Source organism: Astatotilapia calliptera, chromosome 3 (assembly GCF_964374335.1).
Source record: "Astatotilapia calliptera chromosome 3, fAstCal68.1, whole genome shotgun sequence".
Taxonomy (NCBI): Eukaryota; Metazoa; Chordata; class Actinopteri; order Cichliformes; family Cichlidae; genus Astatotilapia; species Astatotilapia calliptera.
The window spans coordinates 60,320,517-60,336,370 of record NC_137424.1 but is presented as its reverse complement, the minus strand read 5'-3'; the positions used below and the strand labels follow the sequence as shown (position 1 = coordinate 60,336,370).

At 39.0% G+C, this 15,854-nt stretch overlaps 3 protein-coding genes across 12 annotated transcripts in view; all 3 read left to right on the top strand.

Annotated features, from left to right (window-relative positions):
• LOC113018995 (uncharacterized) overlaps positions 1-15,854 on the top strand; it is a 134,981-nt gene that overhangs the window by 17,250 nt on the left and 101,877 nt on the right. The window lies entirely within an intron of this gene.
• LOC113012644 (myelin-oligodendrocyte glycoprotein-like) lies at positions 1,017-6,278 on the top strand. Of its 8 annotated transcripts, none has more exons than XM_080298718.1 (5): positions 2,914-3,161; positions 4,321-4,698; positions 4,787-4,879; positions 4,983-5,080; positions 5,264-6,278. In XM_080298718.1, the coding sequence occupies exons 1-5, from the start codon at positions 3,080-3,082 to the stop codon at positions 5,342-5,344; spliced, it is 732 nt and encodes a 243-aa protein (XP_080154844.1). In that variant the 5' UTR covers positions 2,914-3,079; the 3' UTR covers positions 5,345-6,278. The 8 variants fall into 8 exon arrangements, with proteins under 8 accessions (XP_080154846.1, XP_080154843.1, XP_080154844.1 ...); XM_080298719.1 differs by having other exon boundaries at positions 2,922-3,161; positions 5,155-5,407; XM_026152947.2 differs by having other exon boundaries at positions 2,924-3,161; positions 4,980-5,080.
• Positions 6,420-14,264, top strand: LOC113018979 (myelin-oligodendrocyte glycoprotein-like). Of its 2 annotated transcripts, none has more exons than XM_026162440.2 (5): positions 6,420-7,163; positions 10,974-11,351; positions 11,486-11,569; positions 11,663-11,769; positions 11,848-14,264. In XM_026162440.2, the coding sequence occupies exons 1-5, from the start codon at positions 6,974-6,976 to the stop codon at positions 11,884-11,886; spliced, it is 798 nt and encodes a 265-aa protein (XP_026018225.2). In that variant the 5' UTR covers positions 6,420-6,973; the 3' UTR covers positions 11,887-14,264. The 2 variants fall into 2 exon arrangements, with proteins under 2 accessions (XP_026018225.2, XP_026018224.2); XM_026162439.2 differs by having other exon boundaries at positions 11,660-11,769.

The following is a 15,854-nucleotide window of genomic DNA, read 5'->3' as shown; positions in this document are numbered from 1 at the left end:
ATCACAAACTAGCTTTCAGGGCCTCATACAAAAACAGTCTTAACCCTCTAAAATAAAAACTAAAACTACATATAAAAAAAACAAAGAGTGACATTTTAGTTAGCTAAAATAAAATCTAAAAATTGTCAGAAAATGCAAAACTATAATAACTCTTATAGCCATCTCCAGGACTGTTTTTGTTTTGTTCCAGTTAACACAGGTGCAGACTCGAGTCCTCAGTCCTGTATGTCACTGAATTTGTCAGAGACTGTGGTGGCAGACCATGGAGTTGCAGGCGAGAAGTAGGACCCAAATGCACGACTCTTGTGGTGAACAGTGAATTTATTTATAAAGTGCACAATGAATCACTATTTACAAGTTCCAGGCACTGGGGTGGCGTGGCGCTTCCTCCCTGATCCACACAGTGCAAGTGTCTATAAAAAGTGCATAGTGAAAACAGCAAACTCCTACCAATACCTAGTGAAGACAAAACACATTGATGACTAGACGATCCTTACTTTAGCGAGGGATTTCTAAAATAGCAGACCACGGCTGTACTGACAAGTCAGAAGGAAGAATCGGCACCGACTGGAGCTCAGCCACACTCTTAAATAAGGCGCTGATGACGAGTGGCAGGTGTGGCTTCCTCCAGCGCAGGAACACTTGCAGGATCACGATCTGGCAACCCAAAACATCTGGGAGCATGGACACAAATACACACACAGGGAGACGGTTGAAGAAAACAACCAAAAGACTACACTCAGAAAAAAAGCATATTTATACAGAAAGTACAAGTCACAGTGATTTAGTGATCATTAAAATGTGTTCAGAACTGCTGATGGTTCATCTCAGACGCACGATATGATATCCTCGTGTTGGTGTTGTTGGCACATAGATGATGACACACTGCTCTCCCCTTGTGACTGCCGTCAGCAGCAGTTATGCAGTTTATGGTAATTTCATGGGTGTAAGTTACAATAAATACATTAAAGTACTTTCTTTTTAATAAATCATATTTAATGTATACATTTTTGGTTTAACAACAGACATTTAAAGGTTTTACAGAATGTTTCCAGGGTGGAACCAATGTTCAGTCTGTTGTTTGAGGTTGACAATATTTTCATTTACACGCCACACTCGGTAGAGAGCAGCATGCTTTCCTTTCTCAGTTGGTGGTAGAGCTATGTAGACGCATGCAAAGAAGTTTCCCGGCTATGGGGAAAGAGTGTGCACTGCGAGATGTGTTTTCATTAACCCCTTCAAGTTCATGCGGCCAATGAGGTTTGCAATTTGTGTTTTATATGTTAGTAGAAAAATTAGATGTTTGTTTGTGACAGAACTGTCAAGTTTATGTTGGTCATTGTAAAGGTCAAATTGTGAATGTTTTTTATGTTGTTGAATAATATGCTTTATTGTTTATTCTCTATGATAGCAACTTATTGTGAAAACTGATCACTCTATGTTGTTTGTACAGTTCAAATGGTATGGTTGGTGCCACTTGTGTCCATTAAATGCAGTAAAAGTCAAGAATGCCTTGAGTCCGTTTTTCAACTTTGAGGAAGCTGACTTTATAATTTGAAAGTATTGGTACTGGTGTTGGCAATACTGTAGTTAATCAGTATTGAGTCGATACCAAAAGTTCGAGGATCACACAGCGTTGCTCAGAACTCTTCATCGTCACCATCATGAAGACCATGAAGAGTTGAGAGTTAATGATCGTTATTCAGGCTACAGACGATCCGCAGTGACATCTTGAACTTAGCTGATTTGTTCGTGAACCCGTGTTAAGTGTTCACATAGTAGACCCACACAGGGTCTCAGATGGATACGTTGATGCAATGCATCATGGGAGTTGTTGTTAATTCCTCCACCAAAACAGTCTTAAAGTAAAAAAAAAAAAAAATAGAAGTAAAAAAGTAACTTTTACTTTAAGAATCAGTGACTTACAAATAACATCCCTTTGAATTTGCTTGTGTCTAGACACGTAGGTGTGGGTAAATCCAGAGCCTGTCTGCACACTCACAACGTTACACCGATAAAAAGAAATGCTGAGATCTGACTTCATATCAGGATCTGTTAAAGTTTTTTTTAGCTAACCATAGAGCAGTGAAACACATCGCATATTCAGATGATTTAAATCATTTCACAGAAGAAGGATCAACACATCAGCGGAGACGTTCAGAGGGACTTTCAGCTGATTCAAAATGAATCCAAAGACAGTGAGATTAAAGATTAAATCATAGTAAAAATAAATAAATAAAATATAATCAACACAGTATTTTCAGAGGGGTCAGAGCGCTGAGAGAACAATCATGGCAGACAAACAGATGACCAAAGCAAATACAGCAGTATTTTGTCTTTCAGTATCATAAGAGGCACAGCAATATTTTAGTTTTATGGTTTTATTTTGTTCGCTTTTATCTTCTCCTGCAGCATGAGTTAGCATCAATGTTCTGAGTCATCAAAGTCATGAAGCTTGTGACAAACACCTGTTTTATCTGCCAGCTGAATCTAAAAATAATCACGGGGTTAACCGCGGGGATTTATGGGAGTTTTTGAAGACTTTGGAAACTTTATTTTGTCCCCTTCATCGAGTTACAGTTAAATATTATTGTTTGTTATAGATCATGTTTTTTTCTAACATTTCCGTGGTCCGAGCTTTTCTATAGCAATGAGTAATTATTGTTAACAACAAAGAACAACTGATCTGGTGATCATGTTGTTTGATAACGAACGTTAACGGGTCAAGGCTCCGGGTGTTTCCAGATGTTTCTGGATGTTTCACGTTTGGAGTTCCTGATTTAAAAATTCTGGCATTAAATTGCTAGAGTCAAAAACATGTTTATGTGCGATCATGAGCGCAGTGAGTTTTCTGATAGACACGATGAATTGTAAGATTTATTTATTTATTCATTCATATATTAAGAGCGCAAACGAATATCACCAGTTAGCCTGACCACCTGTTAAATCGCGCACGCACTGCTGTATTCAACCAATCACAGACGAGTGATGCGGGGCGGGAATTTAAAGCCAGTCTCGCTTTGACTGAGCGGGAGGCAGAAACACAGACCTGACTGACTCAGTCCGTGCTCTCTCTGCGATGTCTGTGTGCAGCCCGCTCTCTGCCTCGCTGTGGACTTTTATCCTGTGCTCGGCTTTCAGCGTGTGGACTCCGGTTCGAGGTAAACGTTACTCACAGCTGTGTTTTCTTCTCTGTGTCGCTGTGAGCGATGACAGTTATCGGTGACTTACTGACACGGAAAGAAGTTTAAACGAGATGATTCAGGTTCGCCCCTGTGAATTGCGGCTTTCCCCCGTTAATATAGCAGGTGGACTGTGTGAGTGTGAACTTGCCAGACTGCTGCTTCTGTTAATGCAGCAGAATTAAAAAACAAAACAAAATTATGTTTAAAAAATATAATAGAGCGTTTTTTGTTTCTGAAGTCTGTATTGTACTGAGCTGGTGTTCTATCATCACTGAGTGGAAACGACTTCATTTAGAGGGTGTATGAGGAGGATGTGAAGGGTGGAGTAAAAACAGCCGATTAGAGTTGGGTTTAAAGGTTTGGGTGGAGCACTGAAGGTTTTATTAACACTCAGTTATTGTTTTTGTTTGTTTTTTTATCACTGCTCTGTTACAGGTTATCTGAGGCAGAGTCACTGAGCCTAGCATGAAGTAGAACCACACAGCTTTAGTGTACTAAAGTAAGAGAGCTCTGACTGTAAGTGAAACATGCTCTACAGTCTGGTTCAAGCTGATTTGATAATAAATCAAACGAGGAGCTTTGACTTTAATAACTCATCTTATAAGACTAACCAAACTAATCAGATACTCTGGTCATGATTCAGCAGCTAGCAATGCCATGTGTGAGTGACTCACAGGAACTTCTGCTCTCTAATCTCATCCATACATACAGTTTTAACTGATGTGTCTGCAGGAAAGGCGTCCGGTGTCAAAATCTGAGTCAGACCAAATATGTGGATCCATCTTGGAAATAAGCAGCTGAGTCTAGTTTATCAGCTGAATGTCTCTGAGTTGTGAACATTAGTAAACTGAGCCTCGTCTGCATTTCCTTTAAACAGATTATCAGGTTTATATGTGTGTGTGTGTGTGTGTGTGTGTGTGTGTGTGTGTGTGTGTGTGTGTGTGTGTGTGTGTGTGTGTGTGTGTGTGTGTGTGTGTGTGTGTGTGTGTGTGTGTGTGTGTGCGCGCCTCAAAAATCTGACTTGTACCTAAAATGTTCAGTGTGACTAGAAATGTTTTATAGAAACACATTTCTAGTCATGAGGGTCTGTGGGAGTTCAAAGGGTTTAACTTTTTAATTTTCCATCTGTTTCCAGGTGAGGTTCTGGTGATCGGTTCAAATCTTCCAATCGTTGCTGCTCCGGGTGATGATGTCATCCTGCCGTGTCACCTGGAGCCCATGTTCGATGTCCAGGGTCTGACGGTGGAGTGGTCCAAACCCGACCTGAAGCCCGACCCGTCGGACCGGCTGAGCCGAGTGGAGTACGTTCACTTGTACAGGGACAGGCAGGAGGTCCCCGACATGAAGATGGCCTCGTACTTCAGGAGGACGGAGCTGTTCATGGACGACATGAAACACGGGAACATTTCACTGAAGATCCTGAACGTGTCGGAGGAAGACAACGGCAGATACAGATGTTTCATCCCCAAGCTGCAGAGCAGAGTGAAAGCTGCTGTTGTTGAACTTGTAGTCGGTGAGAAGATTTGTTTGGGTTTTTTTTAGCCATTTTCAAAGTTTCAGCCTCATTTTACAAACAGACGCTGACTATGTGTCTCTTTTAGATCCAACTGTCTCTGAAACCTCGACGATGGACATGCTGCTGCTTCCTAGAAACCTCCAAACTCCTGATCCTCAAGATGTGACTCAGAGAAATGGTGAGAAAACACTCCAACTGTTCTCTGCATCGTTTCTATTTTTGTGAAGTTTTTTTTCTAAACTGTATGTTTGTTTTGACCTTGTTCATTTCTACATCAGTAGGTCGTTCCAGGGTCTTTGTGGGCGGCGCTTTCATGGCCTTAATATCAGTTGCTGCTTTTGCAGGATATTTTTCCCATCGCCTGGTTCAGAAACAAAAAGTGAGAACCAAACACAAACACGTTGTTGCTTCTTGTGCCCTCAGACTGACTCATTATTTAACTTCTTTTAACAGAAACATCGTGAGGATGAAGGGACCCAAAGCCAGCTATGACAGTCTAGCTGTATTGCTTAAAAGAGGCTGATGATAATATTTCATGAAGCATTAAAATTTATCTTTACAGGATCTTCACAGCAGACTCTCCTGTACCTTCCAGCTCATCGTCCTCACCACCCCAGCCTTATACTCAAGCCTCTTTGCTTGACAGTCGCCCTTCTTTGCTTGAAGCTCTGGTTTGTCCGCGTGCCCCCCAGTCACCCGCCTTCTCCCTTCCACCACACTCCTAAGCCACGCTGAGAGTTGTCCCGCCATCGTTCATAATGCCTGAGGTGTGCTGGTGTCCAGTAGAGCCATTTGAGGGTCTCCGATGCTAGCCTCCCAGCCAGCCCTCACATCTCGGGTCTGTCACTGGCCCTAGATCTTGTCCCATTTCTGGCCAACTCTGTGAACTCTTCATTTATGTTTTGGACTTGTGTGCGCCCCCTTTGTCTTTTGTCCTTGTCTTTTTCCAACTTGCACACTCACACTTGGATAACATTTTAATCAGTGGGTTAACTTTTGGTAGGTAGAAAAGAAACAGAAGATGACACTGGACTGGAGATAGATAAAGCAGCAGTGGGATGGACTTCTCCATCTCCATATTTTGGTACCCCACAAAGAATGTGACGTTGAACAACATCCCAGCAGCAACAGGTTTGGTCCCAAGAACTACACACTTTGCCAAGAGTACTGCTGCTTATGTTGAAACTCAGAAACCAGTCTTACTTGTTATCATCTATCGTTCACCTGGGCCTTACAGAGTTTCTCTCTGATTTCTCAGACTTTATATCTGATTTAGTTCTCAGCTCAGATAAAATAATTATTGTGGGTGATTTTTAACATCCATGTAGATGCTAAAAATGACAGCCTCAGCATGGCATTTAATCTGTAAATCATTTTCAGCTCTGCTCCACCAGCTCCCCCTGGTGGTTGGGGAACATACTGCAGGTTGGGCACAGTAATAACAGGAACTGTTTATACTGTTTGTACGGTGCATAAAACAGTTACATATTTATGTAAACGTATTTATTTGTATAAAAACTGAATTAAGCTGGACAGGCTGTGGTTAGTTTGTAATAAAAATACACATTTGGCCTAAATTCACTGCTCTTGTATTGAAGTTTGTGTCACAGTGGGAGACAGGTCACATATTGGCCTTAACACTTATATGACTGGATAGCATTAGCAATTTACAGCCAGCAGATTCTTTTGTTTGTTTGTTTTCTTTCCCTCAAAAAAGGGATGGTGTGATAAAACGTTTTTTCAAGCCTTTACTTGGTATTTACTACAAAATATGTGTTGTTTTAATTGTTTGTTAATTTTCCCCAATTTCTTATTTTGTTTGAATTCACTGTTTTGCTTTTGTCTGTAGAAACACTTTGCGTTTTCTACCTCCACATAGTATTAGTTACGCAAACCAAACAAGAAAAGCAACAAGACATTTGTAATCTCTTTGTAAACCGGTGATTCATTGTTGTGACATCCCTCCTACATGTACTTTATTTATTTATTTTTTACTGTTTTAATATATACAAAAGCATTCGTTGTCAGGTGACATTTAACAACAATTCAATCTGTCATGACAAAGATGTTTTTCTGAAAACAAAAATCACATGACAAATCGCTGACCGCAATTTAAAAAAAAAAAAAAAAGAAAAATCTAGAACTGTAAACAAATATTGCCAAGGAAACGGCTATGTCATTTTAAGCCAATCAACACAGAGAGGGGTGGAGTTTAGATCCGCCCATATTTCCAAAACACACTGAGAGTATTTGAGCAACCGGCGGAGAGAAAATGTGTCAGAGAGAATATTCGGGAGCAGGAGGCAGAAACACAGTCGAGAGGAGCCTTCATTCATTCATTCATTCATTCAGACTGTGTACTTTATCCACCATGTCTGTGTACAACTCGTTCTTTGAGGACTCTTCGTTCCTGTGGACTTCTATCCTGTGCTCGGCTTTCAGCGTGTGGACTCTGGTTCAGGGTAAGCGGATATTTTAAACGTTACTCTGAGCTGCAGTTTAATAACATTTTATGAATCAAATCAGCCAAATTAACTGTTATCAATTTTCCTTTGCCGTGTGGTATTATAAGCGATGACAGCTTTCAGCGAATTACTTTGACATTACATAATAATATATTAAATGTGATGATTCTCGGGTAACTTCTCCTCTAACGAGCGGCTTATTTTCGTGATTTTATTTTGATCCACCAAACAGTCTAAAACAGTGCGTGTCATGTCTGTGTGTGAAGGTTTAAGGCCGATACTGAAGCCACACGAAGCAGAACCCTGAGTTTATCACAATGTAAACAGTAACCATGTTTGTTCTGTTTCCACACGTGCTTAGCAACACTTCCGGTGACGCGATAACTGTGGCGATTCGGGGAAAACCAACATCTGGTTATCTGAAATAATGACGTATACATTAACTAAACATCCGGTTTGTCGCATGAAATGTTTTCAGAGACTCGTTTCGCTCAGTCGTTGCTGTGAAATTTACCGAGTTTGGAATGAGCCGCCATCTTGTTTCAGGCTTAAACCTGAATCACGTGATTTTCGTCCAATCAGGGCGGCTGTAATGTGCTGTGACCCAGTCTGTGTGTGTGTGTAAATATATATTTCTATTTTTAACGTTAAATGAAATCGAATGATCAATTTACAAAAATTATTAATTAAAAAAAATTAAGTGGACTGGAATATATACATTAATAATAATTTTTTTTAAATTTAAAAAACTTGTATTCCCAAACAACAACCAATAAATATTTACACTTTAAACCGAACGAATGAAGAAAAGTCTAGATACTTATTATTCTTGTATAGCCCTGAGCTCAGCTTAATCTCATCACAGTGGATATCAGGTGGAGAATGAAGCTAAACGAGTAAATAATGACAGGATTAAAATGAATAAATTAAAAAATAATGAATAAATGAACAATTATCCAGTATGATGATCAAATGCTTGGCTGGGTTGCAGAAGATTCACATTAATAGTTAGTTGTTTTAAAACGATTAACCTGTAGCCTCTTATGGAGCCCTCCTTTGTTTTACATAATCAGGTAGTTCATCTTGGCAGAGAAGCAATGTTTGATTTGTATTGTGGTTTCTTTTTTCATATTTGATTGATATTAAGTTGTATATGTTGTAATCATATTTAATTTTTTGGCAATTATGATTTTGATATTTCCAATGGAAATTTAGAATTCAAGCGTCCTTGCTCTAAGTTTCTAAACAATGGGTTGATGACTTTGTCTTGTCTATTATTACTTTGACTTTATCAGAGTTACAACTAATGAATCACTGTTGTAGGTAATATTGGTCACTCTACATGATAACAGCACTCACAACCTGATATGATAGTATAAATTAAATATTACCTGAAAAAACTAATTCAATGAGTTTGAACTATTATTCTTAATTTTTTAAAAACAATATTAATATTCTAATTTTTTCATATTTTTCTTTTCACGATTCATGTTTTGTCTATGGTTGCATTATAAACTCTGTTCAAACCTTTTCCAGTTTGATTGGACAGTTTAGTAAGTTGTGGATTTCTTTTTCCAGTTAATCTGATGTCCCTTGATAGAACACAGTGTCTTCTAGAAGTGTAGGAGTCACCTTCAGCAGCCATCGCGGTAACATGTCCACACTTTGAAATTTGTTACACTGAATTTAAAAAGTTAAGATCAGTGCCTGCAAAAAATGCTATCAAGAAAGGAGGGCGAGCTAAACCACACTGTTTATTTTGAATGTTTTATATATGGACAATACACCCTTACTTTAGCAATTTTTATAATGAATCCAACTTAAAATAAGACAGTATTTATATTATCAGTGAAGAGACAACGTTTGGTCCTGTGTTTCATACACTGCACAGTTTCAGGACCGAGTGGTTAAACCTCAGCACTTAATAGCTTCACTTTAGCTTAATAGTTGCATTGTTTTTGCCACACAAACACCAGAAACTGCATCATACATAATTATAAATCTAGATACAGTCCCATGAATGTTTGTGCCCGCTATTACAGAAGTGTATATCTGTACAGTTTTTATACTCACCGTGAAAAGGGAACTTACACTAAGTAATTAGAGATTGCTTAATGTAAGCAGGTAACCTTAAAAAAGGAAAATATAGTTTTATTGATCAGAATTTGAATTCTCGTGAAGAGCCTTCTCTAAAGGCAAAAAGCAGATTTAAAACTAAGCAATGTATAATGAATATGTTGTTTATTCCTCCCTGTAGAATTAAACGGAGGGATTTCATATATTTATAAAAACAAAATAGTTTTACTAAGGATAAAAATTCATTCTAATCTCAAAAATCTTTTACGTTTTTGAGCATTTATTGCTAAGATACATAATGTAAATCTTACCTTATATTTTATACCAAAAGAGCTCAAAAGGGGAATAAATAAATGAAAAATAAGCTCAGAAAACAACAAAGAAATGTAAAAAAAAGTAAAAAGCCTACGCTTAGAAAGAAAAGAGACTGGATTTCTTTAAGTTTCATGAAGCTGTCTCAGGAGACCCAGGTTTTTTAAGCCATAGTGGGAGTTTTCCCTTAAGAGGGTTGTTGACCCACTATTTATCATGTGCCTCATCACATGAGCCAAGATGTGAAAAAGAGTGTGGGTCATTATCACCACATGTTTCAGGTGAAACCGCTGTGAGACCTTGCCTCATCCTATCATGTGATCCATTGAAATCGACTGATGCAAGATGTGAGTGAGCGTTAAGGTGTCTGGGGAGGATCTCAAAACTGGATTATAGATGGCAGAGAGTTGGTGTCGTAAACCCCCGCCTCTGTTCAAAGATAGTCGCTCACAGTGGACATAGATGGCGTCTTTCACTCCTCTTTCAAACCATCTGTCCTCTCTGTCCAATGTGTGAACATGGATGACTGACAACTTACACAGACATAATGAACATTTAAATAAAGCTCAATCCAAGTATAATCCAATGAAAGTGATACATTAATGAAATTAAAATATTTACTGTTTAAAAGGCAGCAAAGCGTTTCTCTTTATTAAAGACACAAAGCTAAGCCTGACACATTTAATCTCATTACAAAGTTACAGGCAACAGTTCATCCTTGGGGGTGGGACATAAATATTAGATGGTAATCCAACCAAGACGATGAGATATTTCAGTCCAACAGAAATCAGCATTCTCTCTTTATAAAAAAAAATCACATATTTAAAAAAAACAAAAACAAATTGCATGTTACATAATAAAAATAACATGACTTTGTTTATTCCCCGAATCCAAACGTTCCTTACATAAACGCTTGAGTTGAAGACAGTAGGAATGGTTTTGGTTCTTCGAAGAGGTCTTCTCCAGGTCTAAATACTGACAGGAAGTCGCAGGTATTTCAGCTTCGAGGTGGTCCTGTGAGTCGCTGAGCCACCCTACCAACATGGTTTATTAAGAGCCAAAGTGCCACAGTGTGACCAGGATGTTCCAGGTGTTTCAAATAAGAGTTAAAGCATCCGCACGAACATAAAACGGGAAAAATAATTCTGGCAGCCTTTAACGCAAGGGCTTGAGACTACGATAATCTGGATGGCTGAAAACCTTCACAGATATGTCACTACTTCATTTAAACTGAAGGATTAAACAGTTCTTTTTACCAAATATACTGAGGAGTAGTTGTTTCGTTTAATTTGGTCCCAGAAACACTTCTGCGGTAACAGCACAAAGACTCATGGGGCTGTTAATGATCTTCAGGTCTTCACGGTGTAACTCTACAGGGGTCTGTGGGAATTCGGGAGGTTTAATTTTCAATATTTCCAGGTGAGGTTCTGGTGATTGGGTCAAATCTTCCAATCATTGCTGCTCCGGGTGATGATGTCATCCTGCCGTGTCACCTGGAGCCCACGTTCAATGTCCAGGGTCTGACAGTGGAGTGGTCCAAACCCGACCTGAAGCCCGACCCGTCGGACCGGCTGAGCCGAGTGGAGTACGTTCACCTGTACAGGGACAGGCAGGAGGTCCCCGACATGAAGATGGCCTCGTACTTCAGGAGGACGGAGCTGTTCATGGACGACATGAAACACGGGAACATTTCACTGAAGATCCTGAACGTGTCGGAGGAAGACAACGGCAGATACAGATGTTTCATCCCCAAGCTGCGGAGCAGAGTGAAAGCTGCTGTTGTTGAACTTGTAGTCGGTCAGAAGATTTGTTCAATCCAAACTGAACTTTCAGACTTGGAATCATGCTTTGTGTATTATTTTAACTCATTTCCAAACTTTCAGTCTCATTTTATCAGCTTATTATAACTCTAGTGTTTATGGTCTTTTTAGATCCAAATTTTGCTAAAACCTCCACGACGGAGACGCCATTGCACTTCCAAACTCCAGATCCTCAGGACGCGACTCCAGCAAACGGTGAGAAGTCAAATTTTCTCTGTCACTTGTGTTTGGGTGACATTTTTTTGTCCATTTGTGGTAACCTTGTTTATTTCTCGTCTACGTCAGCAGGTCGATCCAGGGTCTCTGTGGTCGCCGTTGTCATCACCTTCATGTCGGTTCTGGTTGTCGTCGCTTTTTCTGCATGTTTCTCTCGCTGCCTTCATCAGAAATTAAATGTAAGTAAGAAACAAATAAAACACAAACATGTTGTTGCTTCCTGTTAGACTGACTCATTATTCAATTTCTTTCAACAGAAGCTTTCAGAAGGCAAAACGACCCAAAGCCAAGTATAACTATTCCAGGTGCCTTGCGAACGTTGGTGTTAATGGAGCCGAGACCATTTGAGATTTATCTTTTCTGGATCTTCACAGTCAAGTGGAAAATTTAAACCAGCAGCCACTGGGAGACACTCGGGCCAAGCAGCACTGAGGTCATCATAAAGCCAGTGGATTTATTTATCGAGCTCATTTTCAAAGAAAAAGAACATTTAAAGATTTAAGGACTTTCTAGTCCCTTTAATGCAAGACTGAAGAAAACCTCCTCTGCTCAAGATGTAGAAGGATGAAGATCATATTTATTTTTATGGATTTGTATTAACTTGAAGACTTAAAATTCTAACTTATTAAAGTTTTACACCTTACTGGTTAAGGACAAAGTAATTCTTCCTAAAAGCTACTAGTGATGGACAAATTAAAAGAGGAAGTCCTCCCTGAAATCGATTTGCTGCTTTATTTATAAAGTTTTATTGGACATTTCCAGCTCAGTGTGTTGGAAAAAGATTTTTCTATCAGTGTGGATCTTGGAGATGCAGAAGATTGTAAAAACATCAACAGGATTTGATGTAACCATAAAGTTTGGAAACCACATTCAAGACTTTTTGTTTCTTCATGTTTACCAAATCAGTTTAATGCAAGTCTGAATCAAAACAGGTCGGTTATCGTGACACTGATGTGGAGAAAGTGTTTACTTACAAAGGCTGTCCTGGATGACATCATGTAACTGATTTTCACATGAGACTTTATGTTTTTAAACTAATTTATCAAATTTAGCTTGAAATTGGCTGGTGGGCAGATCTCTACGACAGAGTCAATGCATTTCTTAAGCTGATACAGAGCTCCGGTTTATGTAAGGAAAACTAGAAGTGTCTATATTTTTTCATTTTAAGTTACAAAATAAAGATACAAACAGATTCTGATTTAAATTTTTGTTGCAGTTATCAGTGATAATTTCGTCATGTACATTTGACCTACCTCTGGTAAACGACACAGCTAGCTCCCATTCTCCTTGTTTCTCATGGAAATGCAACAAAATATCAGCGCTTATAGAAGAGTAGAGCAGACATGTGGACACGTTGATGCCAAGGAAAAGCAGACGCTTTGTGAACCGTGTGGGGCAACTCTCACACAAGCAGCACTTTATATGTTAGACAGTCAACTTTAGACTCAAAGATTTAGCTGCTTACTGGAAATGACTAAAACTACATCAAAATTTACTTTCAAAATTAACGATGACTGAGAGACTAATGCCTAGCTGTTATTTCATTCCTCTTTAACTGATGACCTCAGACAGATCCTTCACTGACCAGTCTAATAACCACTCCCTGAACACCAAACGCCTGCAGGCAGGGCACCAAGATGTTGTTTGTGCTGTTTGTTGTTTATTGCTGCTTTTATAGTTTATAGCGGTTATTTTGTATTAAGAGTCACAATGTAGCTCCATGTACCTGCGCTCTGCATTATAAGCTCAAACATACCCAGCAAACATCCTGAGAGCCTCTCTCAGGTCAAAACTGACCATAGTACGATTGTTTCAGTCAACTCAGAAGTGTGTGTGTTCAATTCATGTTTTAGGCTTCATTGGACCAATTTTTTCTTTTTGTATATTTTGTTTTGTTATAATTGATTAAGGAAGAGTAGAACACAATTTTAGGACACAAAATTTCTTATCGTAGAAAGCAACAACATCCAGGCCACGGATGTGCATTTTAGATCGAGGGCCACATACAGCCAACTTTGATCTTAAGGAACAGACTGGAACAGGTCAGAATGGAGTCTTTGTTGGGCCGATTCTGGACCCTGGGCCTTATGTTTGACTCCCCTTATCTAGGCGATGTTAAAGAGTAGATCAAAATGATGTCTGTAATGTCTACAACTTAGTTCAAATTTAAGTTTGGAACATTTTTTTCTAACCAGGATAAAAAACAAAAAACAAGTTATTCAACATCAAAATGTTTGCTGGGTAGGTGAATATTTACAAAAAAAGGCCTTTATCTGCCTTTTATTATTTTTGCTTACTTTAATTTGTGTTTTTCGTTCCCTGCTTTAGCACTTTATTAACTGCACCTTACATTTATTTCAGCTCATTTGTCGTTAAGGCTTGACTTTCATTTTCTTTTGCTTTTGTGTAGAAACTTTGTACAAATGTTCCAGTTCTAATTAAAAGTGTTGCACGCCTCATCAAACTGGTCATATTTCATTACCACTGTTGTCTTGTGTGTTTCACAGACTGAAAGAGCCACTGCTGCTGCACTGAATTAAAGTTGTGTGTCTTTGTGTTCTTTGTGCATCTGTTCTGTTGTGTACAGATGGATACTGGGACTGTTCACAGTTTTGAAGATTTTATATAAAGTTCATTCTCGGATGGATTTAAATAAAGTTATTTTTTATATGAATACAGTGACTGTGTGTGTGTACTCATATTCAATTATCTGTGAATATCTATTTTAAAATCATTGGTCTCACACGTGCTTTTTTACACCATTTGAAGCAGAACCATCTGAAGCTTTGTTTTTTGGTATTTACATGTCCTGTACAGTTTCTCGCTCTGTGGCGAGCTAGTTTTCCTCGCTTTGCATGCAGTTTAAAGACAATCTGTGACCCTCCCTGCTTCCCTCACAGCCTCTATGGTGAAAACACTCATATTACTAATAAGACTTACAGTAAAATATGATTGCTCACAAGAGTGACACTACTCCTGTTTTTCCCATGCATTATAATTTTACTAAACTTTAGGCAACATTACAGAATAATGGATGAGAAAATGTGCGAGGGAGGATAAATGCTTAGGCGAGACAGTCTGGGAAGAATAGTTTCTTGTTTCACGTGGGTTTTTATTCCACATGACTGAGAGTCGAGAGAGTTGTCCCGCCATCGTTCATAATGCCTGAGGTGTGCTGGTGTCCAGTAGAGCCATTTGAGGGTCTCCGATGCTAGCCTCCAAGCCAGCCCTCACATCTCGGGGCAGAGGCCTCTGTCACTGGCCCTAGATCTTGTCCCATTTCTGGCCTACTCTGTGAACTCTTCATTTATGTTTTGACTTGTGTGCGCCCCCTTTGTCTTTTGTCCTTGTCTTTTTCCAACTCGCACACTCACACTTGGATAACATTTTAATCAGTGGGTTAACTTTTGGTAGGTAGAAAAGAAACAGAAGATGAGACTGGAGTGGAGATGGATAAAGCAGCAGTGGGATGGACTTCTCCATCTCCATATTTTGGTACCCCACAAAGAATGTGACGTTGAACAACATCCCAGCAGCAACAGGTTTGGTCCCAAGAACTACACACTTTGCCAAGAGTACTGCTGCTTATGTTGAAACTCAGAAACCAGTCTTACTTGTTATCATCTATCGTTCACCTGGGCCTTACAGAGTTTCTCTCTGATTTCTCAGACTTTATATCTGATTTAGTTCTCAGCTCAGATAAAATAATTATTGTGGGTGATTTTAACATCCATGTAGATGCTAAAAATGACAGCCTCAGCATGGCATTTAATCTGTAAATCATTTTCAGCTCTGCTCCACCAGCTCCCCCTGGTGGTTGGGGAACATACTGCAGGTTGGGCACAGTAATAACAGGAACTGTTTATACTGTTTGTACGGTGCATAAAACAGTTACATATTTATGTAAACGTATTTATTTGTATAAAAACTGAATTAAGCTGGACAGGCTGTGGTTAGTTTGTAATAAAAATACACATTTGGCCTAAATTCACTGCTCTTGTATTGAAGTTTGTGCACAAACTTCAATACAAGAGCAGTGAAGGACACGCACTCTGTTACTGAGCACTTTGTTTGAAGCACTTTAAGCACTTTAAGTTTACTACAGGCTTTGGGTGGATTTAACTCCATCAGTTTACCTAATTTTCCTATACTTGACTGCCTTATCTGGTTATTTGGAAGCTGATCATCTTTGTACCCATTTTAAAAAATTGTTTTTCATTTCTATTTAAAAAAAAGTGATTAGTATTTGACTTTTTGTTTTGCA

Coding starts and splice junctions, on each gene's coding strand:
- LOC113018979 (XM_026162439.2), top strand. CDS start 6,974: ATGTGTCAGAGAGAATATTCGGGAGCAGGAGGCAGAAACACAGTCGAG. Junction 11,570..11,659: donor GGACGCGACTCCAGCAAACG/GTGAGAAGTCAA, acceptor CGTCTACGTCAG/CAGGTCGATCCAGGGTCTCT. Junction 11,770..11,847: donor GCCTTCATCAGAAATTAAAT/GTAAGTAAGAAA, acceptor TTCTTTCAACAG/AAGCTTTCAGAAGGCAAAAC.
- LOC113012644 (XM_080298716.1), top strand. CDS start 3,080: ATGTCTGTGTGCAGCCCGCTCTCTGCCTCGCTGTGGACTTTTATCCTG. Junction 4,699..4,786: donor TGTTGTTGAACTTGTAGTCG/GTGAGAAGATTT, acceptor TGTCTCTTTTAG/ATCCAACTGTCTCTGAAACC. Junction 4,880..4,979: donor AGATGTGACTCAGAGAAATG/GTGAGAAAACAC, acceptor TTTCTACATCAG/TAGGTCGTTCCAGGGTCTTT.